The 27,132-nt window shown below is 34.5% G+C and overlaps 1 protein-coding gene across 1 annotated transcript in view; it reads left to right on the top strand.

The window, feature by feature from the left end:
• Window positions 1-27,132, top strand: part of DENND1B (DENN domain containing 1B) — a 158,368-nt gene that overhangs the window by 90,406 nt on the left and 40,830 nt on the right. Inside the window, exons 10-13 of the mRNA XM_084291384.1 lie at window positions 5,209-5,309; window positions 10,476-10,521; window positions 12,040-12,141; window positions 21,048-21,173. Coding sequence (XP_084147510.1) covers window positions 5,209-5,309; window positions 10,476-10,521; window positions 12,040-12,141; window positions 21,048-21,173 — 375 coding nt within the window. The remainder of the gene's footprint in view (window positions 1-5,208; window positions 5,310-10,475; window positions 10,522-12,039; window positions 12,142-21,047; window positions 21,174-27,132) is intronic.

The raw sequence follows: 27,132 nt of genomic DNA, 5'->3' as shown, positions 1-27,132 counted from the left end.
TGGCTTTCAGACAAGATTCTGCTAATCAGATTCTGCGTTTCTAGCTTTTGCACTGCGGCATGTGCAAATCTGGTCACCTGCGCTCTGCTTCTCTTTCTACCTTTGGTTACAGAAACTGCTTCAAATAAAATGATTTTTATAGATAGAAAGTCAGCGTCAGGCAAAAGAAAATATCTTATGCAAGATATTGAATAATTGTTTTCATGTTACTCGTTGAAATTTTGTAAATAATAGGTATCAAGTAGACATAATAAGCAAGTCTGCAGAAAATCTTTCTGTTCTGGACATGCTGTAGGGTTCTTAGCAAAAAAAAAAGACTACTCATTTTAAAATCTACAGCCGAAAGCTTCATTGCTAAATTGAATATTGAATATTGTGTGCAGCAGATACATGCATCAGAATTATTACAGCTACATGAGAGATGTAGCTGGAGAAGCTGCAGTCTCCGTGTTTCCAGGAGCAGACAAAGCTGCTTTAGTTCAAAGCTTGAACTAACTGTTCAGACTGCTCCTGTTCAGCAGAGTGTAGATTTGGAACAACAATTGTTCCTGAGCAGCTACTTACTCCCATAAGGTGGAAAGGAGCTCCTTGTTTTAGTCTTGCTGCAAGTTCATAGTAATCAATTTACTTTCACTCAGTAATGAATTTTGCAAACAGACTTTGTAATGTGTTCTTCCACTGTTTGGAGAGACAGTATTATCTGCCGGCACATAGTTCTCACATGTTTTTTTCAGGAGAGAAAGATAAAATTATTGTGCTGGAATCACTGCAGAGCTCCAGATAAAACACCGCATGCTTTTCTTGCAGGGTGATGAAAGCTTATATGGTTATGCTGACTAGCGCGTCTTAGTAGAATAGATCAGAAACAAGCTGGAACTTTGTTGTACTCAATGTCAGTAAATTCATTAACTAGAAGAATGGGAAAGATTTTTTTTTGTGTGTGTGTGTGTGTCCTATCAAAATGCAGGGTTTTAAATTTGTATTTTTTATTAGAAGATGTGTTGAACACTGAGAAGTTTTGTTAAAAGTTGTTTCTAAGCTAGCTGAGATCCACTGACTTGAGTTACGTAATTTAAAATCCCTTTGTTTAAGACAATTTTTTACCCCTGCCTATTTCAACCAATTTTTAAAGCCTTAATTATATTAAATAAAAGTTTTAATCTAGAAGAAATTGTTTGAAATTAAGAAAAACAGTCTAAAAAAATTAAAAATATTGGAAACAAAAAAATCTGTTCAATGTTGACAAATGGTTTTCAAGAGACAAAAGCTTTATTTAAAAATTGCCAGCCCATTTTATTATGGTTTAAAACACAGCATTGCTACGTGTTTTCTTTCCAGTGCAGTGGACTGTTGAAGCGTATCTCAACATCAGTCGCTGCATACTCAAGTTGTGTAGTGAGCTATCAAATATGCAGTAACTAGTCCAAGCAGAAATGTTCTGCTGCATTCTTAAAAAATTAAGATTTTTTAACAAACCGCAGATTTTGGCAATGTTATGTTTCTGTGAATACCCAAAAATGTAGCAAATTGTATTGGAGAAATGCTTTCTCTTTGTATGTGCAAGCTTATCTGATCTCCAGTAGTAGCTGGCATAATAGGTAAGGTTGTACACAGCCTTGAAGATGACCTTATTATTTAGGATAACAACTATTTGTCTTCAAAAAGAGATTTTTCTAATATATGCCATTTCTCTTAAAAATGTGCTTAAAGGTGGATTGTCAACACACAGGCTCCAGACAAATGCCTTTTTCTCTAAGTAGCATAAAGATCTCACCAGTCAGACTTCTCACCACTTGGTCAAGCAACAGATGCTCATTTCTGCACCTTGGAGCTTGTGCAGCGCTGTCTGCCTTTCCCTCTCCTCCTCCAGCTTCCCGCAGGGTGCCTGCTCATGCTCTCGCTGGCTCTGCTCCCAAGTGCAGCTGCTGTCAGACATCCCCTCCCCAAATCTGGTGGTCGCCTTTATAGACCCCTGAGAGCCCATGCAAGCAGTCGGGCTCTACCTGCTCCTGCATGCTTTTCAGTTCACTTAAACTGGACACTAAATACTAAATACTTAGGACTTGCAGCACTATTCAGAGATTTTTAGTATTCCCCCTTTTCTTCTATTTATAACTGCAAGTAAGTATGACAATTAAAAAGTACGTTATTTAAATAGCTAATGCCTTGGAGAAATGCAGTCACTGTTGAAACACTAAAAAACGCAAAAAGAAAATTTACCAGAAAGTGTGAAATATTTTTATATGAAATCTACAATTATCATATCAGTATCTGCTTAAAGGCAGAGTTGGCACGGTATTAAAAATGTCACAGTTTGAAGAGTAGCAGTATTCCTTAGCTGCTTCTGTTACAAGCTGTATACACCAGGAAACTATAAAACATATTAATGTCAAATTAAAATGGTTGGACACCTACCAAAGTAGTGTAGATGGAAATATTTGATGATTAAGTAATCAACTCTTTACCTTACCTCCTAGAAATGCTAAAATTTAATATATATGTATATATATTTTTAATGTTACATAAATGCCAGTCTGAATGCCATACCAAAATACAGATTCTAAAACAACAGTTAAGAAAACTTCAAATGTTTTGAATGGACTTACCTGCTTCCTCTGTTAAAATGAGAGCTAAAATATAACGTGGACACATGCATAAGAGAGAAAAATATTTCTTTATGCAAAAAGTATTGTCATGTTAATTCATAATTTATGAATGCCTATTAATAGGAGGAGGAGGGTATATACATTGGGGGATCTCCCATATAACTCTGTGCTCAGCTTTATGGCAGTTTGTGATTGAAATACATGCTAATTTTTGTATCGTGGTTTGAAATTTATATACTCTAAAGAGCAGTATGTGGACACACAAATTTCTCAGAATGGTTATGGAATTACTAACAGACCAAAAGCCATAATATTGAGCTTGATTTGTGCTATCAGTTATAAGAGCTAAACTACAGAGAGAGAGGATATGGAAATAAAACTCATAAATCCCACTGTGTAGAAGAGGGGTAAGTGTTCATTTATTTCATCCCCCAATTCAATTAATTCTTAGTAACAAAACACTAACTATTAAAATAGCCTTTTTTTGTTAAGTCTAAAGTGAGAGTAATTGCAGCTGTTTGACGTAAAGCTAGGAAACAAAATGTTAAGCTGAAATGAGCAGTTTAAGTACGGAATTATGATATCCTTGGCTTTCTGTAGCAGAGCTGTCAGGCTCGGGCAGCGCGCTGGTCAATAGTGACATTCTGCGTGTCAGTGAGCAGCCTCTCCTGATGCCTTAACCTGCAGTTCACACATTGCTGAAGCTCCAACTGTCGAACATTCAGGTCCCCTGGTACTACTGCAGCTTCCAGGCTCTCCTGACTGGCTCATGTTTCATTCTTTGGCAATTTGCCCTAATGATATCCCTCAGGAGCTTTCAGACCCTCTTCTTTTCCATATTTAATCGTGTTATATTAATCTGAGTGCTGAGCAAACTATGCCGCACAAATTGTAATTGTCTGTGCTTTCTGTTGCAGTGCTCTTATAATTATTTTTTTCCTTTTTAGTGTAAAAATATATATACAAAATTACAGCATAATTTTTATTTACAAGACAGCCTGGGTGTGAAAGCTTTAACTGCTGATCTGTTCCACCAACAGGGATTTTTTTTTTCTTTCTGTAAAATCCATAATATTTTAGCACTTGCTGTATGGATAGGATTTACATTTTATTTTTAGCTCTTCGTTTTGCTGTAATAAAAGTACATGTCCAATAAAGAGCAGTAATAATCAAGTTAATCTCAGATAGTAATTTTGTTGTGATATAAAGCATTAGGACAGACTTGTCTTCTTCCATAAGCTTGGAGTCTTCTACATGGGGCATTCCCTTTGTGTGTGCTGCTATTCACAGACTGAATTAGATGACGAAGGTAAGTAAAGCAGAAGGACAATATAGCATCAATAGCACAAATTGTTCCCTGGGTATGACCTGTTGTGCCCTGAAGAGATTGTGTTAAGCCTTATGGTTGGGTTTCATAAACGCTGTTTTGAACACACTTCTCGTCCCAATAGGTCCAAGTTTGTTTTTTTTGTTTTGTTTTGTTTTTGTTTTTGGTGGTGGTGGTGTGTTTGATTTGCTTGTTTTTTGTTTTTTTTTTTTTTTTTTTTTTTTTTTTAATTATTATTTTTTATTTTTTATTTTAATTATTTTTTTTTTTATTTTTTTCGTGTGTGTGAGGTTTCCAGTGTTTTATGTGCTGGATATAGGCTATCTTGCTTTGAACATGGGTCTTGGTATTTTCTCATTCCATGGGCTCTGTGGCTGCTTAGTAACATAAACAACATTGAGCAACTCCTAACAGTAACACAGTGTTTGAGAGATCAAATCTGAATTCTCTGTGTATTGCAAATTATTTCGTTCGCTCAAGAACTGAAGAAGACCTAGTTACTAATCAGTTCCGTAGTAGTGCTTTTTTGTTTTATGTTTTAATTTATTTATTTGAAAACAAACCAGCCATGTCCACATGTCCTTTTGGAGTGGTGAGCAAATTGTAACACTTTTTCTCTTGATCAAGGAGTCTTCATTTTCTGGTGATGTTAGTGCCAGTTTTGTTGCCGGTTTCTGTTTTGGGGAACTGAGAAGAGGGGGATGGGCAATTTTGGAAACTTGTAATAAAGTTGTTTTGCTGTCACAGGGAATATTCACTTAGATTTTTTTTTAAAGGTGGTTTGGAAATAAGGATAGTGACAGAAATAGAACTTAATCCTACTCCTGAGTTGAGCGCACTGGTGTGGCTTCGTGCAAGACCAAATCAATTCAATTCGTTCTGAACACTGGAAATGTGGGTCCCTTCCCCTGCCCTTCCTGCTCAGCAGAGCTGGGCTGCAGGGGCACGCTCATGTTCTGCACGTTTGTGACAATACCTGGGCTTGTTGGCCGTGATAAACATCAACAAGTGCATGCTTATTTTCTTCTTCAGAAGAGTCAGCAGGGCTGACTTTTAACTGACTTGTCCGTCTGACTTTTTGCAGATGTTGTACTTGTATGCATATATTATTTTTTTCATAGATGCATTTAAGTAATTAAAAGTAATTCAAACGGTATAATAGGTAGTTTGGGGATGTTAAGGTTCTGACATGTCTAAAAGTTAATTTAAGATTCTGTATTTTTATTTTTCGTATTACTTTTGTTGCCAATTCTGTGTGTGCATTTTTGTTTTTAGTTAACTGCTTGTGTTCATGCGTCAGCTGCATTGTTGTATCCAATGTATTGGCAACACATTTACATCCCAGTGCTTCCTCCACATCTTCTGGACTACTGCTGGTAAGATAACTAACCCGTTATCCTCACTTCTGAGATTTGTACCTGTCTTATAGTTCTAAGTAACTCACGAAAACAGAAGCTACTGATGTGACTGAACGTGCAGGTTCCAGTTTATGAAAGCGCTTAAGTCAATGCTTAAATGGTTACGTGAACAGAGATATTTCAGCATGCCTTTACATTGGTTTTGAACTGGTACCTTCAATTACAGTGCTGATTACTATCAACAGAGCATTTAGAATCCTGTTTATAGTAACTGGTCATGTTTTATTGCTGTGTTCAGTAATTTAAATGCAAGTGTCTTAAAGTTTTCATTTATTTGATGTTTACTTTAAATTGAGGGAGATGATTCTGGTACAAGCATTCAGAAAATACTGATGGATGTTTCTGGAATTAAGCCTTAGTAAACATCTCTGTTTCTCTTAGGTCCAAAGAAAGATTTAATGCTTGTACTTTAGGCCAAGACAGGTTCAGGATTATATCCAACACCTTGCACAAATTGTTTACAATCTCCTTTTGATAATTCCAGATTTTTTTTTATTGTAAGAACTCTTCTCACAAATACTTCTCCTGATGTGTTTCTGTTCACATGACAGGCTTCATGTTTTTGGTAAATTCTTAAATTGGGAAAGAAATGGTCACTTTTTGAGTCACTTCTGGTCCTTCAAGGGATGCTGTTTCCTTTGTGATGGTCGTTACGTCTTATACCAGGCTAGTTTGAGGAAATTTTCTGTTCCAAATGCCTGGGTTTTACGATTTCAAGCTAAGAAAAGATTTACTTTCTTCTACTCATAGTAGTGCCGGAGATACCAAATTAACTTCCATTAAGGAACTAATACAGGAGTATCTGTCCCTGGAGGCTTTCTCTCTAAATAGACCCTATGGATCTGTGATGGAGAAATGATCCATTTAAAACATTTTTACAGATCAAGATTTATTATATATGGTATATATGTAATAGATATGGTATGTCTTCATCTAGGATAGTTCCTATGCTTCATCTGTATATTATTTGTTGTCTTCAAAAATAGCCCTTCTCCCTTTGCTTTCAACAGTAGCGAAGCCTTTCATCTTTAATGATAGTTTTCTTCTGGAGAAACTCTGTCCTACTTGTTTTTCCTCCTAGCTTTGATAAAATGCACCAAGATGGGGATATAGCTTGGATGTATTTGTTTAGTTTTCGTATTACTTGAAGTTACTGCCAGAAGCTTTTTATTTTCTTCAGTATCACCCATAAATGCGGTTCTCAGAAGGTAGATCAACACCTTTATTCAAGCTGTACCCTGCAGAGTGCATCCTGAATACTAGAAGATTTTTTATTTCCCCTCCTAAGCACACATAATGTTTTCAGAAATAATAATGTTAGATGCTGTACACAGCTCCTTCTGATGATGATAATACTTGAGATTCTAGGTCATTATGGCATGACCTGAGAATATTCTTTACTCATTAAAAAGAAGCATGGAGTTTCTTAAACTTGTGCAACTCATTTATATCCCTTTTTCTCTTTTACTGTATTACAATAGAAGGGGGAAGAAAGTTTCCTTTATTTAGAGATGTTCAAATGGAGACATAAAAGTTCACAAAAGGAAATGCCCAATTAATGAATTTACCACAGTAACTATAATTCAGACTTTTTTTACGGAAGTTGTCTGCGTTTATGTTTCTCTGTCTGATCATGTTGGTTTGAATGGTTCTTTTGTGAGATAAATTGGAATAGTGTAATAAAAGCATACAATACTTTCCTCATGTTTTGATACATTAACAATGAGTAAATGTTTTCCAGTTAGGTATATAATATATCAAATTAGAAAAGCTTGATGAATTTACAGGATCAAAATGTATGTTACTTTACTTCATGTGCAGTCCTAGAGGATCTTCTAAATTCAAAATGAATGAAATAATTTTCTAAATGTTTTTATATATTTTAATTTTTCATGTATTATTTTGACAGACTGAAGTTATTTTTTTAAGTGCCTTTTCTTTTTTTTCTTTTTAATGTAATCTTTTTTTTTCTTTTTAATGTAAATTTTCATGTTTAGAAACTACATTATCTTTGTTTAACTTAAGCATTGTTGCGATAGCTCATGTTTACTCTCAGTTGAAATAATACATTCCGAATTAGTTAAATCGTTAAATAAATATCAAACTGCTAATTCTTTCCTTTAATGTTAGGCATTCTAAGGGAGTATGGATAATTCTAAATAAAGATAAAATGCATCTAAATTTACTGCTTAAGTATAGATCCTGATCCTGCAAATTATTTTGCTTTTTAATAACCAAACATGTTTTGTGAGAAATACGCTTTTTAAAATGAGTTTAACTATAAATCTTTAACATTTGGTAAAGATAAATGATACAATTCAATGGGGTTTAGAAATTGATAAATGGGGGTACATTTTCTGGGCTTGAAAATAAGCAAACTACAACATTGAGCAAACCAGCTATATCTGTATTAAAAAATCATTTAAATTCTTCCAATTTGCTTTGTAACCAAAAAGGATCTTGTGGTTCTATCAGGCAACCGTATATACAGACAAGTTTTAGACAACAAAACAAATATTCTTTAACTAATGCAAACCCAGTAGCACTGAGCACCAGTGTGGACCGTAGTGCCCGGATTCTCATGGGTGGATCTCCGGATGCCAGGATTTGCTAGGTTATGAATACGTGCAAAGTCCTGTGTGTGAACATCCCGTGCGTTGACTTCAGAGCATTTTTTCCTTCACGTAACTTACTTGGCCTTAAATTCTGCTATTAGAACTCCAATGTGAAAATTGGAACAACCATACAAAAAATAAGATAGCAGTTCGTTTTTCTAAGGGACAGCAAAATATTAGACAGTGAAAGGACTGCTCATTTTAGCTCTAGTAGAAGAGAACACGCAGAAATAAGTTTCCTACAATGTATTCTTGAACAGCAGTTTCTCAAAAATACATTTTTCTGAATATTTTGTTAAGAATTGATTTCTTCTGCACATTTCAGCAAGCAAAGAGATTGTTGCTTGCCATTGGTTGCATCCCATTAGGTGGCTTGCTTTCAAGGAAACTTACAGAAATTAAGTCTGTGCATTCTTATAGTAATTATATTTGAATAAAATCAATTTTTGTAAAGGAAAAAGCTAATTTCACCAAATTTCAGTGTAATTTCTTGGCACACTTAGTCACTGATATGAGTGTATGACAGTTTTGTCTGTAGATGGTAAAGCATCTGTTCTGCTGCTGCTCTGTTAAGAATATAACGCAATTAGAAAATTCAAGTTACGATGGTAGCATGCCTTTTTATGTGATTTGGTCTCTCCTGAATTGGGATATATGCAAGCCTGTTTTCATGAGAATAGGACAATTATTTTCCAATTAACTTGCATAGCATAGTAATTATTTTAGGAAATGATGCTGTGGATTAATAACATTTTTGGTAATAACATGCATAAGCAAGAGAAAATCTATATAGCGGCTCCCAGTAGTATCACAGTAAGCAATTTTATGTACATTTTACAAACCTCTGTTGTTAGGGCTTCAGAGTTCAGCAGTAATACAATTCATTGTTTGCTGAAAATTATCAAATTGACTTTCCATACCTGCAGTTTTTATTTCATGCATTTTCAAGATGTGTTTATCTAATTAGCTTGGTACATTCATTCTGTAAATATTTTAAAATTGGAATGATGTAGCTGTTGCTTTGTTCTACAGAAAAGAGCTACACACTGCCCTTTTTAATGACAGATTTATTAATGGAACAAATCATCAGCTATTACAAGTCAGTACAGGCCTGGTGAAGCTGCTAGAGCAGCGTGCATAAAATACGTAGGTGATATAGCACTTCTTTTCACCATAGTTTCTCCAGTTCATGTTACTTGTAACACCAAGATATTCTGATGTGATGAACGAGAGGAGGATCTGTTTTGCTCAATATTCAGCAAAAGAATCCTCTCTGATATGTCAGCCACAGTTGTTCAGATTTGTTTGCTTATACATACTGCCTAGAGTTAGACGTTCTTGAAATTATAGAGTGTTTTCAGGCTAATTCCTCACTGCATATAAAGGAGGGACACCCATTTGTTTTTAGACCACAAAGATATAAGGCCCTAGCCTAGCTGAAGTGGTCATGAGGTACTGAAATTTTTCAACACTGGGCTAAGAAAGAGACATGAGAAGATGTAGGGGTCTCCATTTTCCCTTTTTGAATGTCTACAACCCATGCCTTGAAGCCATCAGTGTTTGCAGTCTCAACAAACCTTTGATTTTTGATAATGTAAACATAATGAAAACTTGGTTTGATCTGTCATTTGTTTTTCTTTTTTGTTTTGTTTTAATCAGTACCTTCCTGTTGGACATTGCTAATGTAAGCAAATGGATAATCCATAGTGAGTGTAATTTTTTTCTAAAAATGCCTGCAGCCATAGGCAGGTGAGAATTGCTGCTTTCCTTTACGGAGTTGGGGCTGCACTGGTGAGGCCCCAGGAACTGGCCCAGCAAAGCCTCTCCCTGGGCCTCAGGAAGTCAATCTCGAAGCAGTCAGTGCCTCGTTAAGGCTCAGAGATGTGGTCAAATAGATGCAACGTGAGCTGATGTGTTTAACTGTTCATATAAGCGATCTTGCCTTCAATTTAGTTTTTAGGCCTTACTTTTTATTTAGTTTTTCTCTCTGCTCCCTTAGTATTTCATTTCCTGCCGAGTTGCTTGAACCAGTCTGTCCATTGCTCACTTCTCTGGAGGGAATATTTTTAGTAATCTCACAGCACCAAATAATGTGATGATGATTCTTGGATGCTTTTTTCCTTCCAACACTGGATAGTGAATATATTCTTTATCAGTTTAGTGGAAGAAAGAGAAGATTATAGAAAACCATGATAAATACGCCTGACTACTTCACTTTCCTGCTTGCATACTGCAGGAGGTCTCATTCCAGAGTCTGTGTGGATAATTGTTTTATTTTGAGAATATGATGCCTTGTCTTATTCAAATTGGAAATGAGAAATTTATTACACAGTAAAAAAGATATCTTCTTTCAGCTAGTAATAATTTCAAGAGCACCTGTATACAGTTAATACAAGCTTACACAGTGGATGTTAACTAGACACCGTACAAGCCAAGGTTTTAAATATGTTTTGGTTTACAAATGGCTGTAGTTAAAAGATAATTTGATTGTTTTGTCTTTTTTCTTCAGTGCACCAATGCCTTATCTAATTGGCGTCCACTTAAGCTTAATAGAGGTAAGTTTACTGTATACTTCTGAGTACTGATATGCATGAGGTGTTTGTGCTCTAATTGATAATTTTAATGGAAATGCTACAGAAAAAAAATCCCTGTTTTTTACAATCAAAATTACAAAAGTTAAGTTTCAGATGCTTTAAAAAATAAAATTGGCTCTCTTTGAAATACTTCTGAAGTGCTTTATTGAGATATACAAGCTCTACCTCATGATTTATTTCTATGTCTATTTAATAGCTCAGTTATAGGATTTTTTGTGCCTTTCTTAGTGGTACAACAGCATATCAGATTTTTCCTATAATAGTAATAAAAACTTCTTCTGGGGCCATCATCATTCTGATTTCCCAGCTAACTTGTATTCCTCTCCTTTGCAAATTTGAGTCTAGCATTAATCCCATAACATTCATAACTATTCATTTAGAAAACAGTAATTTTTATCAAAAAACAAGAGGTAGCCTTTCCAGATCTAAACATACAACAAAATAATAAATCCCACCTGAGTGCTAACTAGTAGTAGGGTCATAAAATAAATAAATAAATAAATAGCTTTGTCTCTCCATAAGCGTTGAATGACACGGTTAGGCCTGCCTGTGTAGTCTGATTATAATGCAGAAGAGATAATTCATTCAGGAGCTGTGTTTCATACTTCTGCTAAAGCAACTTCTGAGGATGAATTCCCATTTGCTAAACCAATGAAGTAGGTTCTCCCCTAGACTGAGCCCCTAGCACTTTTGTGTTTCCAAAAAAAGAGCCTTCTATCACGTATACCTCTTAACTAGGCGTAACCTTCTGTTCTCTCAAACCTAGTTCTTATGATCTATATACATTGATTGTAATATCTTGACTAGGATCCTTTTCTATATTCTGTCAGGAAATAACAAACCTGAAAAGAATTCAGTGATTTCATTTTCAGATGATTCTTTCTGAAATTATTTTCTGGACCATAATAGTGTGTTTTACTGTAGGACCATATAGAAAAGAGTTTTATCTTTTTTTTTTTTTTTTTCCCCTGAAAGGAAGAAATGGTGTAGTTCTTACCTGCTAGTCCATTGATGATTGTTTCATCCATTCTTCTTTAATACTTGTAGACATCACATACCTGTAACTTGGATAAATATACAAATAATTACTTAGTTTGCTCTGCTTTAAATATGATTATATGATTAATAACTGATTTTCACAAATATGAAAGAATAAAATGTTCTTATAACAACATATACACACACACAGTATACTTAACTGTTATATGTAATTCTTGGTTTTCAAGAATTAGTTTCATGAACATGCATGTATTTCAGAGGCTATTAGTATAACCTTATGTTTGATGAAAAGGAAGTGTTTTTAAAATCTATTTTGACTCTTCTGTCTAATTCAGATCCTACAAATAAAGCTCAAAATCTTGCCTGTGCTACTATTATCCTTTGTAAAATCAAGATTTTTAATCTAGCCATTATAATAAAAAGGAGGATGCAGGAGAATGCCATAGTAAAATGCTTTTCCACTATTTTTTCCTTCTACAGAGAGTAAAAAATAGGTCGCTGGAGGATGTGGTTTTGCTAAATGTTGACACAAACACTCTAGAAAATCCTTTTAATGACCTGAACAACCTACCTGCTGTAGTGGTGAGTCTTACAGATATTTCTTTCTTTTTTTTTTTTCTTTTTTTTTCCCTTCTTAAATGGATGCTTGGATTACTAGTAGCTATTTTTGCCTGTTTTTGCTAACTGCTGTAAAAAGAATAAGGGGGTAAAAAGCAGCAACTATAGACCCCTATATTTGAGATTTTACATTTCTGACAGTTGAGGAGATGTTGAATGGAACATCATATTCCTTATTGTAGAAGTAGGATCATAATTATAAAGCTAGCTGCATTCATTAGGCATAGCTGCTTTAAACGCAAGAGTCTCTTCATCTCATCTTAATCATTATATTACAAAGTAGGCATTTCTGTCTGCCTAGTGGCATGTCTTGCAAAAGAACGAGAGAGTTTTTGAAGGCAAAAAGAAGAAGGGGGCCAATTATCGGCTTCTGCTTCCCTGCCACCTGCCAGCGCTTTCCTTTTAATTAATGATCTGATGGCACTGGTCAATATAATAAGAAATGCTTGTACAGTTGGGGTCAGAAAATTCAGGCTTTGATCTTCTTCAACTTTCTGAAACATTTATTTGTTTTCTCTAAATTATTTCAGTTTTATTTTAATCTCTTCTATCCTGCTGAGGGTTGCGTGAATGAAAACCTATACTGTTTGTCATTTGCTTTGGCAGAGCAAAGACTGCTTACTTAGAATTCTATTTGTAAATTAAACTGCAAACCCAGTTTGTCATAAAAGACATCTGATCCTTTTGAAATGACGAAAACTGTCTTTCGTCTGTAAAGGATGATAAATTAAGTGCCAGTTCTTTCTGGACTTTGATCTTGCAGAGGGTCCCCCCCTCCTTTTTTTTTTTTTTTTTTTTTTTTTTCCCTATTGCCTATAGGGGAACATGTTCTGTATATCATTTTAAATAGTCGTAAAATTCACTTACCTTGGTTTTCCCAATACAGCTCTAAAAGAATATCAGTGTGAAATCACTGTTCTGATTGTTTAGCTATAGATGCTCAAGCTATCAGAAATTGTCAGAACAAATAATTTTATATCAAAATGTGAAATCAGAGCTACATTTTCTGAAATTGTGAATCATTAAAACAATCTGTCTTAATCAAAGTGAGGCATTGGACTGAAATACTATGTCTTGTATTGATAATTTGTATGTATATGGAAAAACAGAAATCAAACTCTTGATGATGATATTAATATCAGTCCTCTTTGATTATAATAGTATTAAAACCTAGATTTTTTTTTTTATATATTGTCTGGTCAGTCTTCCTCTCAATTCACTATCAACTGTAGTTCAGAAATGTGAAAGAAATTTACTTTGATCATATAAAAAATATTCTGCTGTTCTGTGATTTTACACTGATCTATGAAAAAGTATATACACATGTACAATAATTCTGAGTGTACTCTGAAGTACACATATACAGGTGAAGTAAATAATGACTGAAGTAAAAAAAAAATAGGTATTTTCTGGTGTGTTGTTAATTTTAACTGACTTTGCACTAAGTGTAAAAGGTTGAGGTTATAATGTCATGGAGGTACGTACCTCTTGTCAAATAATAGCTAGATGTAGAATTGAGAATTAAGCATCATCTTCACTAGAGTTGTAGCTGGAGGTCCTTTGAACAGTAAAAAAAAAAAAAAAAAACAAAAAAAACGATGTTTGTGCAATGAGGGGGACCTCATGTATTTTACAGCTGCATGTCAAAATGATCTCTAAATGAATAGGCTAGCATGAAAAAATAGGGGCGGCAGTTCTTCGTAATTTTAGGAGTATGTTTTTCCCTATGATGTGTAGATGTTACTATTATTAATGTTAATGAAAGTTATCTAAGAGTGAGGATTATGCAGTAGACTTAAAATATTTCATTTGATATCTAATATTGAACAAAACAGAACAACTGTGCTTTATGTAAAATATACTTGCAGAACTTGTTTTTACAGTGAAGCTTTTAATTTAAATAGACCCATTTATTTCTCTACTTCAATCGGTAAATAAAAAAATAACGGAAAACAAATAATCTCGTAGTTGGAAAACGTAGAAACAAAGACAGTGTCTGGGTTTTCACTCATAAAATGACAGCATGCTTGTCCTTCTGCATTCAGCGGGGACAATGCAACTGCTAACATCTGGGTTAAAATGTATAAGATGTAAGGCTGTAGAATCAAAATGGTAAGTTAAACTTAAAGCATTAGAGCAGATGTCAGATGCTTACATACGTGAAATATTTTAGCTTATATAAATAGGACTTGTAAGCATACGTACAAAGGTGGTAAAACTTCTGATGAAAAATGTAATAAGCAGGAGTACCAATGAAGGGTGTTAAAATAGGATGAAGAACTGAAAATATAAAAGAAGCTCTCATCCCTTTGAAAAATTGATTCCAGATAGATTAACAGCCTAACAAAAGAAATGCAATATTTTTCAAAGACTTCTCTAAAACTGTTTCTTCTGTCTGAAGGAAACTGAGTAAATTCTTTCCTTGATCAGTATGCCTGATGACGTCCTCACTGCATAGGTATTTAATAGTTTACCCATGTATAAGTAATGTGTCTATGAAAATGTTCCCATTGTGAATTTTTTCAAGATAAATTCAAGATTGAAAAACATTACTATATAGCATTATCTAATAAACTGCGTAATAAATTAACTGAGATTTAAAGGCATTTTTAAATCATTCACTTAAGTATTTAAATTATAGTTACAGGCTAGATGACTTTCTATGCATGTGAACTCTATTATTCTGTCAGACTGACCAGTGGTCTTGACTGTGCAAAGGTCAGTGGTCACAGTTGTCCTGAATTACCAGTCCTTTTTTCATGTGGACCCTCTGCTGCGTTGCATGCTGTAATCTTCTTAATGGCTTCATTCCAATATTCACACATAATATTTTAGATTTATTGACTGTTAGAAATACTACCATGCCAGTAGCAGTTCCGCTACTCCTAAGGTATTTAAAATTGGAAAAATAAATCAGTGCAAGACTTTCAGGAATCCTTTGTTTTCTTAGAGGGGGGAAAACCCTCTTTTCCCCTCTCTTCTGACAAGAACACTTGTTTTTAAATTTAATCATTTCACTGTGAATTTGTCTATTATTTTTTAATTAAAAAAATGAAAATAAGTAGCTGCTTCTGTGGGAATAATTTTCCTAATGCAATAATACACAGATCACCACTTTAATAGAGTAAGACAGTAGAAAAAGAACATTTGTGATGTATATAAATTAGGGAAGACTATAGACGCTTACACAACTATAAACCTTGGGCCTGATTCTGCAATACCTGCTTGCAATTAGCTCTGACAAAAAGATCAGTCCTTTCCACAATTTGAACCCTTTCAGAAAAATCTCGGAGAACTGAGGTTATCACAGTTATCACATTTAGCAACCAAATCTTACTCAATTCACAGTACACTTTAAGCAGAACTTTTATAAATATGATCTTCAGAAAACAATGGGCTTTATAGCATGCTAGCATCTTCTGTGTTTGTTAAATGTTAACTGTGAAATCTACAGAGCTGTTGAAAGATGCATTGCCTTTATAGCATGTTGCACATATACACTGATACAGGACAAAATTCAAAGATTTTTTTGAGTTTTTCTTCTGAGATTCCAAAAGTCAAAGTATTTTAACAACATAAATTGGGTGATGGAACGTCACTGTTTTAATGGTAATACTGCGAAATAGGCTGTAATTCATGTTGAAAATTAACCAGCTACTTTACAAAATAATTATTGGGATTTTTTTTTGTATTTTTTTTTTTACAATACCATTAATCATTGTGTTTTCAGAAATAACATTCAGAATGTAACATTGCAACTAATTATTTTTTTGAAAAATTTAAATACCATAGTTTAGTTAGTTTTTCCATTAGAAGATACCCAAAATATTACTTATATGTATTAGAAACTCAAAGCAGGCAGAAATGTTTGCAATGTTATGAAACAGCTATTTATGCTGAATCTCAGACAAGTTTGAGATTCTGTTGAACCTTGATATAATTTTAGAAACTAGACCATCAGATTGAAAAATGCAACTAGTTTTGAAAATATTTGCATTTAGGTAGATAATGAGTATTTTTGATTAGATGCTGGAGGGCTAGCTGAGATGCCTAAATCCTGTGTGTATAGATAATATCAAGTATGTAGAAGCTCTTTCATTAACAACATCGATTTAAATCAACTCAGATTCCATTTTATTGTACGGTCTTGTTTTGTTTCTCTTCTCTGCCACTTACTACTTTTTGCTATTGAGAGTGTGCTTTTACTTTTACAGTGACCTGATCTGATGGGGAACACTGGAAAATAATGTAAAACATAATAACTGCCACTGATATGAGAGAAATACCTGGGTATATTTTTTTTCAGAGATGCGATAGTTGTTGGGAATCACAGAGCATGGTTCTGCATTCCTTAGGGCACAAATCTTTTGAATGTTTCTGTACAGGCTTAAATTTATACCTGTGCTTAAGCTTTTGCAGGAAGAAAGGCTTTGATTAATAGTTACATCATTTTATGAATTGTTTTTTTTTTAACTTTTGTGGGTCCTTCTATTATTCTACTCACATGAATATTGAAGAGGTATTAGTCATGTCTTGTTTCTGATCGGGTAATTGTATTTTGGAAACTTGAAAAGGATATAGGGTGACTATTTTAAAAAATTATGCTTCTTTTTTCAATGCCCGATACAATATGTTTTGACATTTTTCATATACTTTGTATGTATGAAAGCAAAGCCACATGCAAACCACATGACTTCCTAAATCTCCGAAAGACTATTCTATTGATTTAATCCTTCCCAAAGCTCTGATTGCTCTTCATTGGTAGTGTTTAACAGTCCAATGAAGTCACCTTCCTATGACAAGCAGTTGCTAGGAGAAGACAAAAACACTTTGCTCCTAGTGTAAATTAATAATACCATTTCTGAAACAGATCATTAGTGCCTCACAGGAAAAGAAATAAAAGAGTTCTAACCCCTGTTGTTTGTTTGTTTCTAGTTCTGTATTTTTAAACTTTTCAGAAGGCTATTTCTGCTTAAGTCACAGAAAGGGAGAAAAAAGAGTCAGGCATTCCTAATCATAAATAGGTAGATGGATTAAAACATATATAAGGAAAATACTGCAGTAAGGATGCCTCTTGGGTGTTTTTTGGCTTCATGTCAGTACTGTGTCTTTTCTTTGAAATTTTAAGAACGATTTATTCTGCCACCATGGCATCACCTAAAGGGGGCTTACACTCCCTTGGCTTTAGGTTCAAGTGATCATAATCCTGCTGTGCACCGGGTCCTCGTAAGTAGTTCAAAGCACCCATTCTCATATCTGTCCCTACTGTGTTGGCTGCAGTAACTGCTTATCACTCTGGTTAAAGTGTGGAGGCTTTGCAGGCAGCCTACCCAGCCAGGCAGCTTGGCTTTGCTGTCCCTCGGTGGTTTGCTAAGCACGTCCGCGTTTGCTGACTTCAGGTTGAAGGAACCCGGGTGGGCAGGCAGGCAGCAAGGGTGTGCTTCAAGGGTGCTTCAGCAGGGGCTGCAGCTCTGGTGACTGGGAAATCAAGGCTGGAGAAACTTTTTGAACTCCAGCACAATCTTTCTGAGGCTAGAACTCGCTCCAGGATAGCAGCCTGGTATTGCAGCTCCTGACCGGGTAGCGTTCCTGCAAGTTTGTGCTGGAACTCCTGCCTTCCAGCTGACAGTCCATTGGGATTTTCTTAATGTTGTTGAAATAATAATGTACCAGTACTGCAGTAAACTGGGAGATTTTTTTCGTTTCTGTTGTTGTTTTTAATATATATTTGTCTAAAGCATCCTGATACTGATTTATGGTAGGGTGTATAGGGCCCAAGAGAACTGAAAAAAAATCAGAAAATCCTTTTCCCTTGCTTTGTCCTGTAATTCTGCTGCTCTACACCTTCTTTTTCACTGTTCTCTCTTACCTTCTTTTATCATCTGCCATAATTTCCCCAAACTTTCAGTGCCCAGCATAACATCTTTTTTCTTTCAGTTAAAATACATCCACTTCTGCTCTTTGGTTTTACTAGTTACGTGCATTGTGCCCCTACCTCCAAGAATGACACAGGGAGGAGTATTCAATCAACTCTTTATCCATCCGTAAGGAAAGACAGTAAATATTGATTATCCTAGAAACATGTGATTGCAGCCAAGTTGTGATCCTCCTTTCTCTCTGTTTTATTTTTGCTATTTCCATTAATACCGATCCACCAGAAGCTTCTTTACCGACACTGTATCACCAACCAGCAGTATGAAGCCTACTCCCTCTTTACATTTGTATATATAAGTAGAGCCTGTGCTGGGGTTAGAAGAATCGTCTAAATGTCGATTTACAGGGAGATCTGATTTTATCACTGTTGAAACTGAGAAACCGAAACTCAATTGTAATGTGTTGCTGTAAAATGATTTCAGGTGAAGAGGACATTTGTTCCTCTTTCGTTTGAGTGTCCCTGTAGCTGAATGATAAGAAAGGTCATGTGTTTCCAATTCATTGTGGGTCTGTATGAGGAAGCAATTACTTTTCACTTAATTTGAAAACAGTCCTAAAAAATACTGATAGTCAGCCTCTGACCAACACAACATATAAGCCCATGATTACTTTAGATCTAGAACATTACCATTACTAATATGAAGTAGCTTAAATTCAAGATAAGTATCCACATTCTTTTAGAAGTATTTTTCAAATTTTTCAAATCTCATTTGATCATGTCACACCATTTGACACATGTCTTCAGGAAATACATGACCTGTTAGCTTAAAGGATTTTCAAATACATTTTGCAAGTTAAATTTCAGAGTTCTAGTTGTTATTACATTTTTGAACAGATAGCATTGAACAATTTTTCTGCTTTAAAGAAAAAACAATGATCCCTTTTTTTAAAAAAAGCTACTGAATTCTAAAAATCACTTTACAAAAATGATTTAATGTAAATATACCAGTTATATTTTCAAATAGAATATGCACGAGATTTTTTGTTTGTTTTTTTATGAAACAAACTCCTAGTGTAAGATTATGAGTATAAAAATTGTCTTTTTTCACATAATTAAATATAACGTAGAAGAGTGTAGATTTGCAAGAAAGTAGAGGGAAAAGGAAATTCTTTCATGTTTAAGCTGCTTTGTTCATCATGACAGAGACTACTTTCTAAGGTTGAGAATTCATTTTTTGACCTCATGTTTCTGTTTTTCTTGTAGTGAAACTGAGCTAACACTGATGGGCAGATTTCCCTTATACAAAGTGTATTCCCCCATTTATTGCCCTCAAAATTAAATAAACCTAATTTTTAAGAACCTTAAAATAATCATACCATACAGAACAAAGAAAATAAAATAACATGCATTTGTTTTTTTCAACCTTGAACTCCTTAACTGCTTTTTGTACTCAGAGTTGTACTTTTTTTTTTCTTCTTTTTTCTTCTGAGGTATAAGGGAAAAACGTAAATGAGCCTTGGTGTATGCTATCCATGGGCTAAATGAATCAGGCTCTAAACTTTTATCTAGATCTATGGAGCTTGGATATAAATTGAAAAGATCACAGCTATGGGGAAAAGACCTATACTGTAAAGGCCTTTCTGCATAGATTATGAACATCATAACTCAATAATTTTTTTTTCAAAACTATAGTTATAATTGGACCCAATGGGGGTCTCTCTCTTTGATCAGATCACAGTAACTGTGACTTTACACTGGAAAATGTCACTACTGTGAAGGTTTATCACCTGTAGAGCTGGTCTTTTCTCTGATGCCATGTTCAGTTCTCATTAGCATTATTCAAAGTTTAGTTGTTAATTAGGTTGACACTTCAATTACAATCATCATCTACAAGAACAATCATGACTGCTTGCATAAAGAAATAAAAAGATATTCATTCTTGCATACATTTCTAAAAGAGTGAAAGCTGTTTTGCTGATAGTTTGTGCGTATAATGTTCTGTTTAAAGAGTAACTCTAAATGGTACTTTGTATAGAATTTAATGACAAAAATATTGCTTTCATGGTTATATTGCAATACAAAGGGAGGTAGAAACTTGTATTCAACATAATTGGAGCTGGCTTATTTCTCCAGATATCCCTCATGATGGTAATTAGTTGAGTGAAACTATATCTGGGTGTAATTCCACATATCTTCAAATCAAAAACTCTAATAATTCCAGAATTATAAGATCTTTCTCCAAAATCTCCAAGTAATAGCCATCTATGCCAAGAAAAAGGAAAACAGAAGAGACCTCCTTCCAAAGAAATGTCAAGCACTAAAATAAGAATAGCTTTTTTTTGGTTTTGTTTGTTTTAACTACAGGTGCCTAATCAGAACATTATTCTCCTTTTTTTTTTTTTTTTTTTTTCCCTTTCATGTGTTTTATCTTCAAGGACAATTCTAACAGTAATGTACTACTGAGTTTACACAAACTTTTCTCAACTGTTTGACAGCGGTAGCAGCTACACCCATGATGCATGAGAAATGATGTAAGATAGTAATTTGATATTAAAAAAAAAAAAAAAAAATCCCTAAAACTGAATCATAAGTTAGCATTAGAAATCCTTAAAAATAAGCGGCCTTAATATCAATAGAAAATATCCAACTGTCTTCATTCAAAATGAAAAGGTAAATTTTATGATCGGAAAAAGATCTGCAGAAAAGTGGCTCACATGCAGTTTACTGTAAAATAATTAAGCTTATTTATGTCAAGAGGCCTTGGGAAAAAAAGAGAGCATAAACCAATTTGCATTAGCACTCTACCATCATCCCCTGCCTTCATTTCAATTAACAGACCAGCAGGTGCTCTTTGCAGTTAAAAAGATAAGCTATCAAGGAGGAGGATGAATTTTTGGCTGACCTGTAGACACCATGGTTTGCCTGCTGATTGGGTTCATACCTCGCTGTACCAATTTCTGAGGTGTTAATTTAACTGTTCCACTCTGTCATGCAGGTCTCGGCCTTGAAAAATAAACTGAAAAAGCAGTCTACAGCTACGGGTGACGGAGTAGCCAAGGCCTTTCTTCGGGCACAGGCAGCACTGTTTGGATCCTACAGAGATGCACTAAGATACAAACCAGTAAGACAACTGTTTTCCTTAATTTACAAGAGCACAGGCTCATTCTTTTGCAGGAAAAATATGATGTATTATCCCAATCTGAAAATGTTTTAAATCTTACTCTGAGTAAAAGATATGCTGGCAATTTAGAAGACACTAATACCTCCTGATGGTGAGTTGTACTGAAAAATGAATAGTTGTCCAAAGTCAGCCATTTTTTTATTTGTATCACTTCTAGAATTTATTTAGTATAAAATTGGATTGTATTCATGAAAATACGTACAGTTTACCTTGTCCAATGTGCTGAAGAACTGAAGAGGTTGTGCCTTACAGAGACTCAGTTTCCTCTGCACTTCATACAGAGGCTTTGCTGTGTTTGAGGCCAGAAGTTTTCTTATTATTATTATTTCCTAGCAGAAGCCAGATATGATGAGTCAAACACACATCTCTACTTTTATACACTTACCTTGATTCTACTGAGAAGATAGGAGAAATGAAAACCCAATCCATCCCATCAGAACTTGTATGCCTGAGGTTTTGCTGGTGCTCAGTAGGTTAATGTGTTAGGTTAATGTGTCATCCTTTCTGGTTTTTGAGGGTGGCACATACTGAGCCTACTAGATGACAAAAAAAATTCATCAGAAACAACACGGAGGTTAATTTCAAATTACTTTTGTATGATATTTGCAAACTACTGATAGCAGTTTCATTTGATAAAAATGCATTGAGATGCTGTTGGCTGAATCCCTTGGGCAGGGAACTGTGCGGTGTTCCTTGATGGAAATGGATAGAATGGTCATTGATTCCAGATGAGATAAGTTTCTGGAGGAAACATACCGAAATAACAGCATGGCAGGGTCTTCTTTCTATGCAAGTGGTTCTCTTTGAGGTGTTTTGTTCTTTTTTTTTTTTGACATAAGCATTTTACACCCTAGCTGTCTATGTATCTATGCCACTAACAAGCATTAGAAAACTATTGAGATAAAAAGGTAACCTGTGTAGAAATGAAGTAATGTTTAAGGGTTTAGTCCAAGTATATATGTTTGACATTTGTTACAGTTTTCTTTTGATATGGAAAATCAGTTTGCATAGTATATTGAAACAACTGTACCTGTTTTCAAAGTCATGAGTTCAACACAGTATGAGTTTCATTAAAATCGATCATTTCAACAAAACAGTTGTAATTTATTCTATACTGGCATTACGTGACACTGCTTTGGAAGGGGTTGTATAATTGTTCCCTTAGTCTAAAGATGAAGACACTGGTCAGTGTCAACTCATGGCAGTTTGCATTACAAGCAGTTACATCAAAAGGTACCTTAGTCTACGTTCAGTGTACGCAAACAGAATGATGTCAGTCTGTCTGATGGCCTTAACCTCTGTTCTGATCAGAAATAGGCTGGAGACAGTGCTTTATGTGACGGTAAGTTTGTTGAACTGAATGCAAATTCTTTAGTTTTCTGGTTAGCATCTCTTGAATTCAGCTCTGCTTTCCATTTTATTTTAGTTTCTGCTGCCATATTTGAAAGATGTACATTTGCATTGTGTTGGAAGTAGTGCACCATGTATCATTTCAGCTGGCAAATATTTGTCAAAGTGAACTCTACAGCCTTTCTTTCTATGTTATTCTCTTTTGCTTTTTTTTTTCTTTTTTTGGCTCCACTTATTACATATAAGAGAAGGTATTTATGAAACTGTTGTGGCCTTTGGTGGTGGTGTTTTGTTTTGTTTTGTTTTTCATGTGTTATTTCAGAATACTGTCTGCTGGCAAATACCAGTGTATCTTGGATTGGCATCAACTTGTCCAAAGACAAAGAGTGTGTATATTTATTTAAAAAAAAAAAAAAGTCTAAGTTTTTTTGAGCTGTGTTCATATTGTGTTAACTAATAGTATTTTACGGAATTTTTGTTGTGATAGAAAAAAATCCAGATTAATAGACACTAAGAGGAATTGTCTCTTGGTTGTTTGACTCATTTTCCATGATCCTTTTGAACTAAGTTCAATGCCTTGTGAAGAATGGGGAGGTTCAAAAAATCCAATCATGTTTGCCTGTATTGGGACTTTGTCAGGAATCTTAGGACATGTGAATTGGTATTGCAAGGAAAATACAATCTTTTTCTTGGAGTCCATGATGCTAGATCTAATAGTGAAAATCTAAACCAAAGTTTCCAAAGACTTCATTTACATTCTTTCTGGAGCTCAAGCATTCACGCGGAAACTATGTAAGAGGTATACCTGAATGAGAATATTTTCTATAGAGTTTTGAAATACTTTTGCTATAAATAAACTTGTCATATTTTCAAAATCAAGACCTGAGAGGTTTTGGTCTACCATTTTTAGGGTCACAAACATCCTAATGAAAAATAAAATTATGTTTGGATAGTTATTGCTTGCTTGTAAGTTGAAAAATATGTTTATGTGAACTATTTTCCTTGCAACAGAGTGTTCTGTATGATTTTAACTTGAAACATGAAACAACTGTCATTAATATTCACTTTGAGTAAAGAACAGCTTTGATAGTGTCTGTACTCATCCAACACTTCTCTTCGCTCCAAACGCTGTTCATCACACTGAACACTCATTCTGTGCAACTGTTTGTTTTCAGCATAGGACAGATTCTCCCTGGTATAGCAATATGTCTTGAACAAACGTCTAGCAATTATTGAAAATAATGTGATTGGTGAAAGAGAAAATGGGAAGCTTCGGGGGTCTTGAAAGGAGTTCATGGGACTCCGAAAGACCATATGGAAAATTTGACTAATTCAGGCAGGAATTGTGACACACGATACATATAGGTGATAATATTTTTTTGTGTAATAAATGGTAATAAAAATCCTAATGCAGTAAAAGTTTCCAAGAAAAGCAGAAACAGTTGTTTTGTACAATTTAATCACAATACTGTATTAAAAAAGAGAAATCAAATTTGATATAACAACCAAAAATATTTTTATAAGAAGTTGCATTTTACATTAGAAACTATTGCATAATAATAGTGGATCTGTAGAGTAAATCAGTACAGTTGGTGCTAAGGACCTGACATCCACACAGTGTGCATTCCTAGCTTTATTGTGGTTCTTATTTCAGTGTTGACTGCTGAATCCCCACACTAGCTGAAGCTCATTTTCTGGTTTACTTCAATACAGAAGGAATCTAGTTCATGCATGATAGATCAGGATGACTGGTAAAATTATTTTCATAGCCTGTTTTACTATCTGATCACCATTACAAGATTTTGATAGGGAAAAGAAAAAGAAAATTAAACAGATTTTCATCTTTGTTGACGTCACTTACATGTGATGAATGGACGAAAAATAATCCGTGTATTCAGAAGGAAATTTTCTCAGTGGAATATCAGTATGTTGTTGTATTAGCCTAGCTAGCAGCTGCAGTAGGAGCCATTGTGTGATTTGCAATGTCAGTGATCACGAAGAGTTCTGATCTCGAGTCTGTCCCTGCTGAGACATTGCAATGATCAGAGTATTGTGACATAAGTGCTGCTTATACTGTATAGATGCGTATACAAATCATAATTATATTTAGCTTGAGTAGTCACAGCTTAGCCTTGAACTTTTTGTTGCTCCTGTTTTTAAGTAGTCCAGCATTTGGGAATTTATCATTATGATTTATTATTATCATATTGCATGTTTCATAAATGCAGGCAGAGGTGGGAGTTAAATACAAAGTTCATAATTGTGCAGCTTGTGTCATTTTGGCAATCCAATGTATGGGCAATATTGTGTTTGTTTGTTTTTTTTTTTTTTCTAGCTTTTTTTTACTTTGCACATTCTTTGTAGGTGGTTTTCAGGCACCTTTGTATCACATGCCATGACAGTCAAACATTTTAGCAACGCTATGATGGCTAATGAAAGTTGGTCTTATAAATGAACTCGTGGAAACCTTGCAGGTGACAGAGAAGACTAGATTTTTTTTTCTATTAAATATGTACTGTATGGTCAAATAATTAAGCACAGTGTGGTATAGAAATTCTTAAACAGACAATATTCCACTGACAATCTATGTCTAGAGATGGAAGGGTAGGTGAGAGATTGGGGAAGGAGAAAAAAATAATTATCAGTGTAGAAGTATTCACCATAATAGAGATTAGTTTTAACAACACTGGGAAAATGAACAAAGCAGGAAAGGTGGTAGCAGACACCAGGAGGAAATGTAGGTCTGATTAAAAATTAAAATAAAATCCATCATGACAAGACAAATATGTTTTGAATGTATTTCAAATAAATCTTATTTCTTTAAGACATATCTATTGAAAGACTGTAGAATATCAGAAACAGTAAGTTATTTTCTACTTTTGAGGAACTGTCTTCAAGAATTTGCTAGCAAAAAAATAGTCATTGGAAAAAAAAATCACCTCCTCTTCTGGGGAAAAAATCATGAAAGCTCTTGATGTTACTGATGTTGAACCAAAAGAAATAAACCAGGATAACTTTGGTTTAAGTTATGATAATTGTAACATCAATCATCAGAAATTAAGAAATGAAGAGCAAAGGCTAATGGCATGGTTTGGAATTCTCGGCAGCAGGAGTTCATAGGCTGATCAGCACACCAGGGGGATGGGTAAGCTTCCACCTTGGAGATAGCACAACCTGTCAGACCTCACTTTAATTGAATGCTAACTGGAGTGCTTTGGGCCAATACGGACACTTTTTAAACTAATGACATCAGTGCTCCAACAGATCCAGGTATTGTATTCGAAATTCAAGAAAGCAAAATAATGCAATTAAATGTTATATTATAGGGGGAAAAAAAAAAAAAAAGATATTTTAAGGTTCAGAATGTACCTGAATGCCTGGAAATGTGTAAGCAATGATTGCTTGTAACTTTCAGAACAAAACCTTTTGAGGACAAGTGTCTTGAAATGGATGAGATTTGTTTGTCTATTCTGCAAGAGTTAGGCATAAAAAGTGCAGTAGGGTGCAGAAACAGAAGAAAGAGTATTAAAATGCCAGAACACAGTTTGAGTTTAAATACATAGCCCTCCTGTGTAATATCTACATGTATTATGCCTCTTTATTGTTATTTCCATAAGAACTTTATTTTACGTGTTAAAAGCCAAATTTGCATTCAGGACTGTATTGGTCTGTTATTGAATATAGAAGTTAATAGCAGTGTTAGTAGGGTTTAATTGTGACTGCAAAAAGTATCAGCTCATCTGAATTGTTGATTAGGTAAATAGCAAGAAATGTGCAAATTTTGGAGTAATTTGTTTGCAATTGTAAATGGGACCTTTCTAAGTAGAAGTAGTATTGAAGTCATACTCTGTTATTCCCTGGACGTTTATCTTTGTATTTCAGGCCAACAGCTGAAATTTCATCTTTTTACTTTCTTGCTTTTAAACAGAGGAATTTCCATGTAAAAATAAGAATATTAATATAAATCAGTCATGGAGATTAAAGCTTTTTTGATAAATGATGCAATACAAAGGAAGTTATACCTACCTTATGCTCTTTTTTTGTAATAAGCAAGAACTACCATATGAAACTGTACTAATTATAGCAATAATACAAATAGTTAATGCCAGTCATTTCATGCTGGAAAGATATGTTTTCTGAAATAATTAAAATGTTCACTCTCCTTTTTAAAGTTAAGCATACCTTCTAATCAAGATTACTTTTTCTTTTAAAAATACAGCACAGTTTTAGCTCTCTGTTTTCCTGTTCCATTGAGGTCCGCATAAATAGCTTGCTTAAACTGTGAATGTAGCTTAGAGTGAAAAATGCCTGCTGCGTGTGGCAAGCTATGAAAGGGGAGGAAAATTCTATAGCAACTGTTGTTAAAAGGACAGATATCTTGTTTGGGCATGGATTGTTTGGTCTGAGTATTAGCTGTCTACTTTTCAGTATAGAGTCCCTACTGGGTTTTGATCGAACTTGTTTTGAAAGTACATTGTAGATCAATACGGAAAGGGCCATTTGATGGTGTAGTAGTTAAATATCAGTGGAGGATTCCTCCAAAACTCAG

This window comes from Netta rufina (genome assembly GCF_964035555.1).
Source record: "Netta rufina genome assembly, chromosome: 8".
In the NCBI taxonomy this organism is placed as follows: domain Eukaryota; kingdom Metazoa; phylum Chordata; class Aves; order Anseriformes; family Anatidae; genus Netta; species Netta rufina.
This window is presented reverse-complemented; position numbering and strand designations above follow the sequence as displayed.